The sequence below is a fragment of the Tasmannia lanceolata genome, unplaced genomic scaffold (genome assembly GCF_043159265.1).
Source record: "Tasmannia lanceolata isolate RefF3 unplaced genomic scaffold, GAP_Taslan_0.1 ptg000013l, whole genome shotgun sequence".
Classification (NCBI taxonomy): domain Eukaryota; kingdom Viridiplantae; phylum Streptophyta; class Magnoliopsida; order Canellales; family Winteraceae; genus Tasmannia; species Tasmannia lanceolata.
In genome coordinates this window covers 34,111,851-34,127,055 of record NW_027518690.1, presented here as the reverse complement: position 1 = coordinate 34,127,055, position 15,205 = coordinate 34,111,851, and the positions used below count along the sequence as shown (strand labels likewise).

At 40.3% G+C, this 15,205-nt stretch overlaps 1 protein-coding gene and 1 long non-coding RNA gene across 3 annotated transcripts; both read left to right on the top strand.

The window, feature by feature from the left end:
• The first annotated feature begins 6,113 nt into the window (after positions 1–6,113).
• On the top strand, positions 6,114–12,800 carry LOC143891438 (uncharacterized). Of its 2 annotated transcripts, none has more exons than XR_013255335.1 (4): positions 6,114–6,359; positions 11,583–11,720; positions 11,798–11,851; positions 11,942–12,800. It is a non-coding gene; the product is annotated as an uncharacterized LOC143891438 (long non-coding RNA). The 2 variants fall into 2 exon arrangements; XR_013255334.1 differs by lacking the exon at positions 6,114–6,359 and adding an exon at positions 10,386–10,436.
• Positions 12,801–12,852: 52 nt separating this feature from the next.
• LOC143889361 (uncharacterized) lies at positions 12,853–14,209 on the top strand. The gene is made up of 4 exons (XM_077393535.1): positions 12,853–12,923; positions 13,014–13,097; positions 13,184–13,426; positions 13,511–14,209. The coding sequence occupies exons 1-4, from the start codon at positions 12,894–12,896 to the stop codon at positions 13,547–13,549; spliced, it is 396 nt and encodes a 131-aa protein (XP_077249650.1). The 5' UTR covers positions 12,853–12,893; the 3' UTR covers positions 13,550–14,209.
• Positions 14,210–15,205: the final 996 nt, after the last annotated feature.

The window sequence follows — 15,205 nt, the reverse complement described above, 5'->3', positions numbered from 1 at the left end:
AAGGTTTATATGCGTCCATTTTACCTCCACAAATCGTAGGGTTGGGATGATCCTATGGAGCTGATTTTTTATGGACACCCTATCTATGTGAGGGCCAATCAAATGAATGGTTTGGATCACCCAAACAATATGCCCTCCATTGTATTTTAAGCTAGTGTGCAGATAACTTATCTACACATGTGTGTAGAAACCGTTTTCTCATATATATATATATATATATATAGGGTATTAGAGTATATTAATTACCAAATAAATGTTGCACATAACCACTCTTCCCATTATTCCTAGTCACGTGACACTTTCTTTGTCCAACTCTTTGTCCTTTATATGCCTATGTTTTTAGTGTACTAGGTTTTATACATGTTGGTTTGGTAAGAAAAAACCAACAACCTCCTACTGCCAATATAAGCCGGGCAGGAGTCTAGTGTTGATGGCATATATGCCTCTGCCATTGATGTTGCTACAACTATCATGTCAGATTCCATGTCACTTGCAAACACCATAACAAATTCAACTAAAGAGATTGAAGAATGTTTCATATATAACTACATATATATAATATGCACTTGCATACATCATATAAATTAAACAATATTATTATTCACTTGTATGTACTTTGAATAAACATTTTCTAAGAGGGTACTTCCTTATATCTTATATCACTAGATTTATTATTAAACATCACAAATAAGAGAGTATAAATTATCAACAATGAAACAACAGTGATTGTTCTTAACTGTATGTAGAGAGAGAGAACAATGATACAGGCACAATCATATATGTTTTGATTATAAGCACGAACTCAACGTGTCCCATACGGCGATGGATATTACTGCCTATGAAACCATTAGCGGACTTTCCCACACACTCCCTCTCTCTCTCTCTCTCTCACTTATGATTGTGGGTTGGGCATGTTGAATCTAGGTTGGCGTCGTTTTCCCATGTCGTGGAACCTAGTTCACTCCCGAAAGGTTTTGGTGGCCAACAAATGGTTAGGCCACATGTTAATGTGATTTTTTACCCACCACCAGTTAGTTTTGTTTGAAGGAGAGAGGATGAGGACAAAATTAGAGGAGAGGCTAAGGTTTTTCTTCTTTTTAATCTTGTTTTTTTTACTAGAGGGCATATCTTCCTTTAAATTTAGGGAAATGATATCAGCACTACCATGTTTTGATATTTCCACTAAAGCAACTTGTCTTTTAGTACTTAAAGATCTGTAAAATGGTTATTACAGTTCCCAAAAAGCTCTATGAAGCCCATTGAAAAAAAAAAGACAAGTTGAACCGTGCAACTATTAAAACATGATTGTGCTGGTATGATTTTCCTAAATTTAATTTCATTATTATAATTGATTTCTTGTATTGCTGGTTTGCAATGCTGAATAATGATGATATCCGTCTTAATTAAGGGAAATGATACCCCCAATCCCACACACAACCAGCCCCCTCACGTCCAAATTAACGTTTTTCTCTGCCTATAAAACTTAACAAAAAACGTGAAAGGGGGGGCGCCCGGGGGGGGGGGGGGGGGGGGGGGTATCATTTCCCTAAATTAATCATAATCATATTATTTTTCTCTGAGTTATTCTCCTAATTTTCTAGCTCATAAAAAGGTATTTTCAAAGTGGCGAGTGTGATGTTTTTTAACAGTTGAACTTGGTATTAGGGTTAATTATGTCCATTAGATTTTATATAGACCATTTAGTCTAGTATTATTCAGAATGTACCATACGGCCCAGTCCATAGGATGATCCAAATTGTCCATTTAATTGGCTCACAACTTAAATAGGCTGTGCCCCCTAGGATGATCCTAATCCTCCGATATATAGAGGGACTGAACCTCCGGTTAACTAACTTACATGGGAAAAAACTTAGCTACGCCAACTTGTAGCCACATCACTTATTACACTTCAGTATGGGCAAGGGAGAACTTTTAGCGAAGGTTAACGGGGAGTTGGCTCATTTTGAGCCTTGTTCGCGTTTGAAGCAAGTTTGACTAAGTTAAATCAATCCAAATCGTATGCTTGGAGTCTTCTCATTTTCACCATAACATTTGTAGATCGTGGTCTAACTCTCAATGCTCTCTTGAAGTTGCTTTCATCTATGTGATTGGGTCAATTTAATCTAATGTGCAAGTGCCCTGCTTCTTCTTTTTTCCCATCAAGAACCCTAGGGTGCTGCTACACTCACTCCAAAGGAATCTTCCTCTCAATTCTCTTGTCATCCTTTCTCATTTTGTTGGAGAGGTGCCTCTTCCATCTTCACCTTATCAAGTCCTTATTGAGATGAGTGAGTAGTCTCATCCAATTCTACTTTATCTATAGTATAAATACGGATTTCAAATGAGTGATCTTTCATGGGAGCTCCAACATCCTCCAGTTCCCTCCATTATAACCACTACTGCTCCCAAAAGTGGAAAGAGTGCTCCACATTAGCTAATGGATATGTCAAGGTTTCAAACCGCATATGAAGAGTGGCTATGGAAAGGATATAGATTCCTTTAGGCCCCGTTTGGATTGCAAGAAAAACAACTCTACCAGAACATTTTCTTGGATTTTTTTTCCTTTCCATAGAAGAAAATGACCTGATCATGATTAATTTAGAGGAATATGATCATAAATTGGAGGCCCCTCGACCCCTCGAAATAAGAATTGGATAGGGTTGGTTCATGTTTTCTTTTTTCTTTGGTATGTAAGCCAGGAGAACCTACGACTTTATGGTTGAGTCGTTGAGATACAAAGCCTTAACCACTTGAGGTACAGGCGCAATCCCTAAGTTATATTTTTTCTTGTGTAAAAAAAAGTATGAATCTTTGGAAATATTTTTCCATTCCAAACATTTCCAAAAGTCCATGCAATCCAAATAGGGCCTTATATTTGTTTGTTATGTAAGGTATATATCTATAAGAAATATTTATTTATAAATAACCTTGGTGTCAACGACCAGCCAAATTTTCTATTTATAAATAACCTTGGGGCCTCTTTGAATGCTACCAAAATTGTTTCTTGTATGGAAATAAGATTGTCCTAAGGTCTGTTTATACCAATTATATAATTTCTAGAAGACTAAAACTGTAAGCATTCATACTTAATTTCAAAATTATATGCATATAAGATTATGGGGATTTGCTAGGGTCCATCGCAGAAGGAATTTCACAGACCGGCTGTTGCATGTGAGAGCAGCCACATAGGCTCACTTTTTGTCATATTCATTTTATTCATCTGAGGTGGCTGCTCTCTCATGCAACAGCTGCTCTGCGAAATGCCTTCTGCCATGAATCACAAGATTATGAGATCAATGTATCATCAAGATGATCGCACCTTGATGGAATGAAAACGATATGGCCTAATGCACACATGGCACATTTTACTAGTGATCCTGACCGTTGATCTGATGGGTCAGCATGGCGACCAAGTGGGTCCAGGTCTGATGTCAACGGGAGATACCATAGGAAAGATTGAAGGTGAAAAAATCAGTGGCTTGAAGACACCTTAAAGGACATTTTTTCATAATGCTAGATCAAAGGTCAAGAATCATTTGATGGGGGAGTGGGGTCAACGACAATATTGTAAAATTGTTATGGGCAGCAATATTCGTGGACCCGATTTCATACACCCTCAATAGTGGGTTCAAAAAATGTGCCACGTAGTGGGTCCATGCTATTTGTGACAAGTATTGTTTGTTGACAACACCCTATCATTCCCTTCTAATAATACCTCAGATTGAATCTGCATCCTATTTTGAGTCCTCTTGAGTCTTGATTCCTGCGTTTGGCTCCAAAAAATGAACAGGATTAGTGGGCGGAAATTTCATGGCGCAGAATTAAAGGGAAGGAAAAATTGTCAATTGGTGACACAAAAATGACAAAATTGTGGATGGGTGACACCCTTTTGAAAGCTTGTGAACGGAGGTAAAAACACCTTTTCCGTACATGGGCTTTTACCTAAATACCCCTTAGGGCAAAAAAATCCCATCGTTTTAACTTTTCTTCATTTTTAACTGTTGAGAAGCTTTTGTTTTTCACTTTTACTCTCTCATTTTTCAGTTTTAACCACATGCAACTCATCTTCTCTGGCGTGAGATGGTGACCGGCGTGAAGATCAACCCATTTTCTCTGGCGTGGGGTGGTTTCCTGTGCTAATACAAACCTCTCTTCTCCGTTGTCAACAGTATTCCGGTGAGCGCGTCATTTTTTTCGACGTGTTTCCCATTGTCTCAGGTATGGTAGGGTGTTAAGTTTCGTTTTTTTTTTTTTACTTTTATTTTCCTTTTATTAAATTACCTTTGTGGTTTATTGTTTCATTTTCACTATTGTGAAGCCTTTACACATCTAGGGTTTCATTTTTTATTTTTTTCCCCTATTAAGTTGGCTTTGATGGGAAACCGTTGATATCTACTGTTTCATTTTCACTGTGGAGAACCCCCTTTTGATAATCTCCCACTTCTAGTGTTGAGAACCCCCTTTTGAGATTGATAATCCCCCACTTCCATTGTATAGAACCCCCTTTTCACTATTGACAACCCCCTCTTGAGGTCTATAATCTCCCTTTTTCAGTGTTGAGAACCCCCTCTAGGTAGTTCATAATCTCTCATTTCCAGTGTTGAGACCCTTTTTTAGATTGATAATCCCACATTTCCAGTGTTGGGAACCTCCTTTTGAGATTGATAATCTCCCACTTCCAACATTTCCAGTGTTGATAAGCCCATCTGTAGACATCCCATTTTGACCGAACCCTAAAATCCCCAAACTCAAATAAGAACTTCAAAAATCCAATAAAATTCCCAAATTCCGAGTCCCAAAATATTCCGAAATTAATCTCAAAAATTCCTGAGGGACTGAGCCCAAAATAAGAAGAAGGCTCAGGTTTTAGGCATCTTGTTGTGCACATTTGTGGGTACAAATTCTCCAAGAGATTGTTAGTGTTCTCAAGGATACCCCTGCAAAATTTCATGGCAATCGGGCGAAAAATGTAAAGAAAAACAGGCGAAGTTTGTGCAATAATCAAAACTGGGTTAAGGTATGAATTATCAAAGCTTGGTTGTGTAGATATCGCCCTCCTTTTTTCATAAAAGGCAAGATATTTTTGTTGGGTAAGATGATGATTTGCCATCTTTAGAGGGGTGATTTTGGAAATCTGGTATTACTTAAGGTGTAAGCATCCCTTGGCAACCCTTGGATCAAATCAAAGGGTGAGGATCATTTAGAGAAAGGAGAATCTTCACCCTGTTTTTCTACTTGCCCCCCCCCCCCTAGGTTAATTTTTTTTTACAAATACACTATGTGGTGGCTGTCCATGGAAGATGGGGGGGAAAAAATTTAATTTTTCTTTATATATGCATCGAACTAGGCTTTCTAGAGAAAAAGAGGGTCTCATTTTCGTTTGAGAGAAAACAGAGAGAGGGAGGAGAAAGAGCCACCGGCCATCCATTTTCTCTGGCAACCCCCATCACCTTCGAACCCCACCACCATTGTTGGCCGCACCCCTTCCACCGCCATCTCTTCACCTCCATTATTAAACCCAAATCCTCCACCTCATTCCACCCACCCTCAAAACCCCAGTTGTTCATCTTCTCCTTCCCTCACCAACACCGCCAGCTGGAATCCGGCAAGGCCAAACCCATCTCCATTAGCCATCCACACCATTTTCATCTTCCATCTCGACCACCCATCGCCACCATCTTCATCCTCCAACCTCATTCCCGTCGGCCGGCCGGCCGGCCATTTTTCCACTCTCTTGATCCCAAGTTGCAGCCACGATTATTATCACCTAACCTCTGCAAATCCGGCTAACCTCCACCATTTTCCTCTTCTTCTTCTACCATAGCAGACCCAAACCCATTTTCTGTTCATCCTCTGCAAATCTCTTCACCACCACCAAACCCATCTCAGCCCTCTCTTTCACCCACCTCCTCCTCCGGCAAGCCTCCGGAATTCGGCCGAGCCACCATCAAGCCACCATACCCCATTAAACCCATCTCCATCTTCTCCGACGGATTTTTGCTGGAATCCGGCGGCATTACTTCAGCCACCATCCCCTAAATCCTAGATCTAACCCATTTTCAAACCCTTGAAACCCCATCCCACATTATTCTTCTAATCTCCCTCAACGGATCTTCATTTTTTCGTGAAACCCACCTCAAACCCATTTGCAGCCACCTTCACCGGCCACCTCCCTTCTCAAATCCAAACCCTCCCCCATTTTCTTCCTCATCCCTAAATCCGACCCACTCTACCTCAATTCCCATCTCTGTCCCTGCAGCCCATCATCTCCGACAACCTTTATCGGATTCACGCTACCATCGTCAACAATTCGAGGCCGAGACAAATCCAGAGTGCGGAGAGGAGAAGCGAAGAAGAAGGTAATAAATGCTCTGTTCTTTTCCTTGAAATTCAATAAATTCTGTTATCTTTTACTCATAATATTTGTGGCAGATCCCCTTGGATGTTTATTCAATGATGTATGTTCCCTTGTCCCAATTCAGAATGTTTGTTCTGCTCTCTAATTAGAAAGAGAGTATCTCTTTAGAAGCTGAAAGCTGGCATTAAAATTTCTTTTGGGCATAATCTTGGTTTTTTTTTTAGGCAGCAAAAGTTTCCATTTGATCTTTTGAGGTTTTCTCCTTGGATTATGTATTTCGAGCTTTCATAGAAAATATTTTCAGAATTTATGTTGGGATTCAGTTTTACCTGAAAATTTATCTCTTGACCAACTAGAAGGACAAGATGTGACTACCCTGTTTTGGTTATAGGGAATTCCCTTTAGTTTATGAATTGTTGACATGTAGTCTCTGTTGGAAAGTGGCACTAGTCATTCCTTGAATTAAAGCCAATTGTCCTAAGATTAGTTTGATTCTTAGGTGGTCACTCAAGTACATATCCACTGTGTGAGAAATGGGTGTAAAGAATTAATGGACGAGGCGTTTGCAAAAGATGTTTCTTTACTATATCTTAGTTGTAAAAAAATGTATGTACTTAAGAAATTTGCATGTAATATCACTTCGAACTGTAGTAAGTAATGTGCCGATGATCTTGCATGACTTTATGAGGGATAGAATCTGTTTTCTTGAGCATTTTATATCATAATTCATAGTGTATCATTTAGGGGTTCAGAGGTTCACTGATTAATTACTACTCAAGTACTGGACTTGCCCTTCTAGTGATAATCATCATGTTTGCACGTTATTTCGCCATGATTTATCCTTCTGTTAGAGTGGTTTTTTAGCCTGGTCATTGATTTTTTATTCAAACTTTGGTCTACCCGCTTAAGAGCTGTTGTTGTACGTTCCTGTTGATTACTTGGTATTATAACTTTCATTAAGTTGCCAGGTAGTTGTAGATAGTCAGGCAATATTCATGGGAAGTGTTGGAATGGCATCAGATGACCCTTATTATATTGCCATGTTGATACTATACGCGTATGACACTTTAGGCTCTCTCCATTTCACCCGGGGCTTACCCATGGGAATGAATTTAAGGTCCACTTTGCCTCACCTGGGTTTGTAAATGAAAGTGTAAGGAGAGATCATTCTAGCATGATGATTCAGGATATAAGTCATTGGCCTTTACTTAATCCACTAGGACGGTGATATTACTTGCAGAGTGGCGAGCTAGAAATCCGTTTTCTTTGAATAATGCAAAATGGAGAATCTCATCTACAAATGCTCTCATTCAATCCTTTCACCCAAATCAGATTTTGGCTTCATTAATCTAATGGTTTTCACTGAGATATCAGTGAAAATGATGATCTGTGGGGTGTTTTGTTTTGGGATTCTAGAGTATTAGGATAAGGCTAGTTGCCCTCCCTTGTCCTTCTTGCCCCCTTTCTCGTCCTGAGACATTCTAGAGGGATCAGGGATTCCATCTTCTTCAGGGCCATTTCTGCTTATAAGGTTTAGAAGTGCTCCCTTCTTCAGGTCCTTCTTTCCTCACGTTCTTTGGGACCTCCTTTGAGCTTCGAGATTCCATTAATCATGGGAACACATCCCATTGGGTGAGGCTATGACAGAATGCTTCTTGAGCCAACCCCCTTCCCTTCCTGCCTTAGAGTTTCCGCAGGTTAAGGGACTTCTTCCTCTTTAGAGTCTGTCATAGAGAGTTTAGGAGTCTGTCCTTTCATATATGAATCAGTCTTCAGCATAGGATTCCGTTCTTTCATCTTTCAGAGTCAGTCCTTTAGCATAGGAGTCTGTCCTTACCTAGAGAGTCAATCTTTCAGGAGTCTATCCTATCAGCATAGGGGTTAGGATTCTGTCCATCCTCTTATCAAATCATGTGATTTCTTATCCACTCTTGCAAGGTATAGGATGTTGTCCAACCCTTGCAGAGTCGTGATTCTGTCCAATTCCCCCGCAAAGCATAGGATGTTGTCTAACCTTTGCGGGATTTCAGGAGTCCGTCCTACCCTTATGATGATAGGATTCTGTCCTGTTGAGTCAAAAACATCAAAAACATCTGAAAAATCAAAAATCTTGAGTCATTAAGAGTGTGGTTAGGAAATCTGGTCCGAACTACGGATGACTTGATCCCTAGCTGCAGGGTATGTAGGCAGCTCGGGCTTGCAGCTGGCATCTCGAGTTCAGTCATAACTTTCACAACTTTCACAACTTTCACAACTTCAAAAAGTTCTATAAGCTTCAAAACCTTTCAAACCTTCCAAAACTACAAAAATTCTTCAAAATAACCTTACCAACAATTTTCAAAAGATCTTCCCATATAGTTAGGAGTCTGTCCTAGGCGTTTGGGGTGTCTTAGAGTTAGGAGTCTGTCCTGTTTGTGTTGATATGCTGAGTCTTGTCGTGTGAGTGTCCTCAGAGTTAGGAGGCCTCGAGTCGTGGTCGGTTAGACACTTAGTCGATCCGATGACTATACTAGAACGCGCTTAGATAGCCCATGGTTTCCCTTAGGACGCACAACCTAGTCATACATAGGGTGTAGGGTCCACTTGCATTAGTTAGGGCATATAGAAAGTCCTAAAAATTACCATTCACTTGAACTTAAGTAATGGCGCAAGAAGCTTTAAAAACTAGTCAGGTCTAGTTGATCGAGTCTAGGATAGCGGTCCTAGAGGGTTAGACATTGTAGTTTAGCATAGGTAGCCGAACTACGTTGACTCTGATTCTTTCCGAGGCCGGGATACGTAGTGCAGCCAGGATGGATGGCCATCCTGGTCCGAGTCAAGTATCGCATTAGAGTCTAGGGTTTGTCATATTGTATGTTTTGCTGTGTTTTCTTACTTTCCTGTACAGATCTTATACCTTTAGCTGTAGCATGCATGTGTTTGTCCACCAGAACATAGATACCAATTAGGCATGACACTCATAACCTAGCTATTCTTAGGTGGCATGTCTTTCATTTCTTTTTTGTGTGTGCTTCTTATTCATCTCCGAGACATGCATGATTAGCTAGACATTATCTCGGGGATATTCATTTCCATTTCGCATGATTTTTGCCCAAAACTCTTCAAAGTTAATAATAAATGGCATAAGAGACCAGGTGCTTGCACTTGGGCGAATTGGGGGCGCCTAACCCCTTCCCCATTCGTCATCAGGCACAGACCTTTTGTATCTCTAGTTATCTGTTGCGACAGAGCACAGCATGGGATCCAGGACTTACTTCCTTGGATGGCGACTCTTTCTTTGTTTAAGGTGCGTCTCGAATCCGGGCTTGTCCCCGAATCGAGAGGTATCTCACTTTATATCGCCGCTCATGCTGTGAGGGGCACTCTTTTGAGAGTTCCTAGGTGGAGCTCTCCTTCACGTGGATGATCCTGAGACTCTCTGGGGGGGCACGTCCCCCCGCCTCTCTCGGATCGGGGTCCACACCATCTAGGTAGTTGATAATCCCCCATTTCCAATGTTGTGAACCCCCTCTAGGTAATTGATAAGCCACACATTTCCTGTGTTGAGAACCCCCTTTTGAGATTGATAATCCCACATTTCCGATGTTGAGAACCCTCTAGGTAGTTGATAAGCCACGATTGCAGTGATGGTAAGCCCCTCTAGGTAGCTATGACAACCCCATGTAGAGTGTTGTGTTTGAATCCCCATTCAGTGTTATGTAGAGTGTGATAGTGTTATGAAGAGTGTGATAACAGGCTGGGTGATACTTGATACCCCTCCATGAGAGACTTGATCACTCCCCTTTGTAATGTTGGTAACTCCTCTCCAGATTGTTGATAACTCTTTTTATAGAGAGTTCAAAACCTTGTTTCTGTGGGTCAGTAAGTCACTTCCAGATTGTTGCCAATCCCCCTTGTGGGTCATTGTTCAGATAGTAATTTTTTATCTCTTTTCTGCACTTGAGAATCACTTTTTTCAGTTATGGACCCCATTTTAAGAAACATGAGCTTACAATTAATTACGTTCCGTTCTTTTCGTCACAGTGATAATATACATAGTTGGATTGGGGAGAAGGCAAAGTCTGCAATGAAGACGTGTGTAAGTGTACTCTTTTTTGTTGTCGTTTTAGATTAGTAGTCAATAGAATGCTCTTTTATTCTTTAATTCTATTAATAGACAAAGTGGCGTCGAACTTGAAAGTCTAATAGGAAGCCTACAATGAGTTTAAAGAAGGAGGAGTTGAAAATCAAATGTGAGAAGGGGAAAATGAAAGTGAAAGGTGAGAAGGAAGAAATCAAACTGAAAGGTGAGAAGGCAAAAATGAGAATGAGAGGTAAGAAGGAGATAATCCAAGTGAAAGGTGAGAAGATGAAAACCAAAGTGAAACGTGAGAAGGTCGAGAAGAGGAAAATGAAGAAGATACATGTAAGTGTATTTGATCTTTACCGTTTTAATATTAGTAACTTGATAAAAGTGCAAGCTCTGATTATGTATTTTGTTTTACAGGCTCCATATGTCCCTGCACGATGTTCTCCATCGTGCTTTAATAAGGAGATGCGGAGTATACAGTTCCAGCAGTGCCATTATGATGCTTAGGCAAGACTCATTTCAATGACTTCATCCGCCTAGAAGAGAATCCCCTAGAAGAGGTTGTCATGCACAAGTCTCTAATTATAGCACTACACAATAAGTGGGTTCCGACGACGAAGACATTCACACTAGGGGGTATCGCAGTTCCATTTAGGGCCAGCGATGTTGCATTGGCTTTAAGTCTTCCACTTAGAGGGGAAAAATGAATTTGGTGAGCATTGCGTGGACGGACAAGAGTAAACCCACTTGTTTAATGCCTGGGTGGCCATTTCCTAGAGGATCTGTTATGGCATCTGTACTTGCAGGGTAAATCAAGTCTTTAGATGGTCTAGAAGACCAACCCTCCATAGACAAGTGTGTGAAATATGTACTACTACACCTATTCGCTACTGTGTTATTCACTCAGAGTGCACATCGGGCCGCCCAATTCTTCTGGCCCTATATCGATAACTTAGAGAAGATGTGCAACTACAACTGAGCAAAGTAGTATATGATTGGTTAGTCGAGTATTTAAACAACGTAAGCATGGCAGGCGATAAATATCTTGGTGGTTGCTCTCTCACATTGCATGTATCATGGCCTCTGCAATAGTTTGCCTTTGTTATTAACCTTACTATTAATAAGCTATTAACGCATGCTGTCTTCTCTGTGCAGGTGTGGCTTTTCGAGCACACGAAGTTGTGGATACCAAAAAATCCTGATGCCCGTCCACGTCTTCTGAAGTGGAACTGGAAAGGAAATGAATCGAGGAAGTACTCTGTGATTGAGCATGGAAAGATAAACAAATCTGAGGTGCGAACCTATCTACTAGATACCGTATTAGGTAAACTCTAATATCCTCTGATCTAACAACTTTCTCGAATTATTAGGTGGTGGTCACATTGACGCTACGAGAGGACGAACTGCGGTACATTCCCTATCAGGTATCGCAATATAGCTCTTTTATAGTATGTTTTATTTTACTTGGTAATGTTTACAAATTTTGTGTGTTGCATCCCTTATTTGTATATTAGGAACTCAAGGAAGCAAGAGTCATTGGCCAGGTAGAACCATGAGGGCAGTCCCCTACAATCCCAGCACTGACCGACACACCTGCAGCTGAAGGAAGGGACACCGTAGTTGAGGAGGGCAGTGAGGATGGGAGGATCAAAAGAGAGTGGGAGAAGATAGGAGAGGCATGGGAGAATATGAAAAAAGAGAGGGTACAAAATGAAGAGGAGAAGGAGAGGTTAAAAAAAGTGAGGGTGGAGATTGAGGAGGAGAAGGAGAAGTTAAGCATAGAGAGCATGGAGATTGTAGCTGTGAGGGAATTTTTACAGAAGGAGTGGGAAGCGGTGAGAAGAGAGGAGGATGAGCAAAATGAAATGGAAAAGGAAGAGTTGAGAAAAGATGGGGAAAAAAGAACAGAGGGGGAAGATATGGAGACAACAGACATCATCAGTGGTGGACTGACAACTGATTTCATAGATGTGATGAGTCAGGGTGAAGAGGTTGGTGTCGTTAATGAAGCAGTTGTAAGGGAAACGTCACATGTTGTTACCATTCTCGATAGCCCTGAGTTTAAAAACGAGAGGAAGAGGAAGGAAAAATGGCGATGGGGGAAAGCAAAAGCGAAGGAATAGGAATAGGGAGCATTGAGAGGGGAGTGAAAAATGATGGAAGGGATAGGAAACTAAGCTACGCAAGGAATAGCCCCTATGCAGCACCCCCATTGACAAAGAAAAAAAGTGAGAGGGCTATGAAGAAAGTAACACAGAGGAAGAAAGATCTAGTGGAGAAGAAATATGAGGTGAAGGAGAAGGATGGGGAGTTGGGAGCGGATGGGGGGAAGGGTAGGCGAACTGATCTCATTGAAAAGTTGAAAAAACAGGACCAAAGGCAAGTAGACGTGTTTTCAATTAACCATTATTCAAAGTTAGATACTTGCTTCCTCTAACCTTTGTATAGTTTTGCAGTCGTATTCTCATGACCATTGACGGGGTCCTTAGTGGCCAAGTAAGTGTCATTTTTTAAATTAAAGCGTTGTCTTCATTACCCATGGTTGATGTTATTAACATATAACAATAAGTTTTTTTCGAGTTGTAGGTGTTGGATGTATATGGCAAGTATTTGTACGCCTCCAACAATGTCTTGACTAGACGGATTGTATATCTTCCTTTGTCGCTACATGTAAGATATTTTTTTTGTACCTATACATGTTACGTTACAACTTATCCATCATTTAGTTTTCCCACAAAATTTATTTCATTATACAGGCATATAAGACTTCATGGCGTGAATCAATGGATGAGAAACTGAAGTTAGAGTGCGATGAGTTGGCGAATGAGCTATTGCATAGAACACTTAACCATATCCTGTTGGAAGATATTCGGATGCTCTTAATCTCATGCTGTCAAGACTTTCACTGGGTTCTTCTGGTGCTTGATATGGTGAACAAGAAGATCGTCGAGTTCAACTCAATGGAAGGGGACTCATTTCAGGAACGAGCATCTCCCACTGTAAGTAAATTAACATCTTCCATAACATTTAAAGTTACTTACATATTTACAACACTCAATTATCCTTCCTTGTCGTATATTCAGGTAGCATTCATCAAGGAATATTTCAAGGGCCGAGGTTGAAACATCGATGACTTTCCACATTCACAGATGGATGGCTTCCCGCAGCGGAACAATGGGTGACTACAAACTATGCACTTTGGAAATTTTGTACTATTCTTATCTCATTCGTTGTTAGTTTAAAAGTAACTCCATTTATTGTATTTTTGGCGCTTTTGTCCTAAAAGCGATCGAGCATCTCTATAATGGTCACCCACTCAACTTTGGGCCAACACACATTCCTCAATTCCGGCTTCAACTCTGTCAAAGATTTTTGCGAGGAGAGTTTGGGGACTACAAACTTCTATAGGAAAACCTTTTAATGTTCATAGATGTTACATGTTTTGATGATCATGGTAAAAACTGTGTTTTTTAATGGAGATTGGTACAAACGATGGCAGGGGAACTGGTATGCATTTTTTTAAATGGCAGGGGAAGTTGTTTATGAATGAGGGAACTTGTTTGTGAATCGCAGGGAAAGTTTTAAATGGCAGAGGAACTTGTTTGTGAATGGATGGGGAACTTGTAAAATTAAAGAGGTTGTGATGTGTGTTTGTGTTTGTGTTTCAACTTTGAACAGGGGAACTTGTTTGTGAATGGCTGGGAAACTTGTAAAATTAAAGAGGTTGTGATGTGTGTTTCTGTTTGTGTTTCAACTTTGAACAGGGGAACTTGTTTGTGAATGACTGGGAAACTTGTAAAATTAAAGAGGTTGTGATGTGTGTTTCTGTTTGTGTTTCAACTTTGAACAGGGAAACTGGCTAGGGAACTTGTAAAATTAAAGAGGTTGTGATGTGTGTTTCTATTTGTGTTTCAACTTTGAACAAAGGAACTTGTTTGTGAATGGTTGGGGAACTTGTAAAATTAAACAGGTTGTCATGTGTGTTTGTGTTTCAACTTGAACATGGGAACTTGTTTGTGAATGGCTAGGGAACTTATAAAATTAAACAGGTTATGATGTGTGTTTGTGTTTGTGTTTCAAGTTGACCAGGATGTGTATTTCTATTTGTATGTCAAGTTGAACAGGATTACGGAATGTAAATTCTAAACAAGTTATGTTATGATGTATTTTTTTGACTATGTAAATCTAAACATGCTTACAGGTTAATTAAACAACTTTTTATGGTCCTATGATCTGTTTTTTAGACCCATTTCGTTGGGTCCTATGATGTGTTTTTAATCTAACCATGCTTTATCTACCCAGGTAATTGGCCAACCTCCCATTTTTTAGGTTGATAACCCACTTTACAATGTCGGTCACTCCAAAAAGTGGGAGGTTGGTAAGCCAAATTTCAAATTCCAGTAGCTTTATCTACCCAAGTAATTGGTTGGCCAACCTCCCAGTTTTTAGGTTGATAACCCACTTTACAATGTCGGTCACCCCAAAAAGTGGGAGGTTGGTGTGGACCCGCGATCCTGAGGACGATGAAGATGTAGATCCCCTCATCCTTTGGATCTCTACATGAAGGAGAGCTCTACCAAGGAACTCTCGAAACGGTGCCCTCACAATATGAGTGGTGATATAAGAGATACCTCTTGATCCGAAGACAAAAGCCTCGAAACCAAGACATACCTAAAACAATGAAAGAGTCACCATCTATGGATAGGTCATGGAACCAAAAATATACTCTGTTTGCAATGGATCACTAGAAATAATTGGGTCCATGCCTGATTACGAGT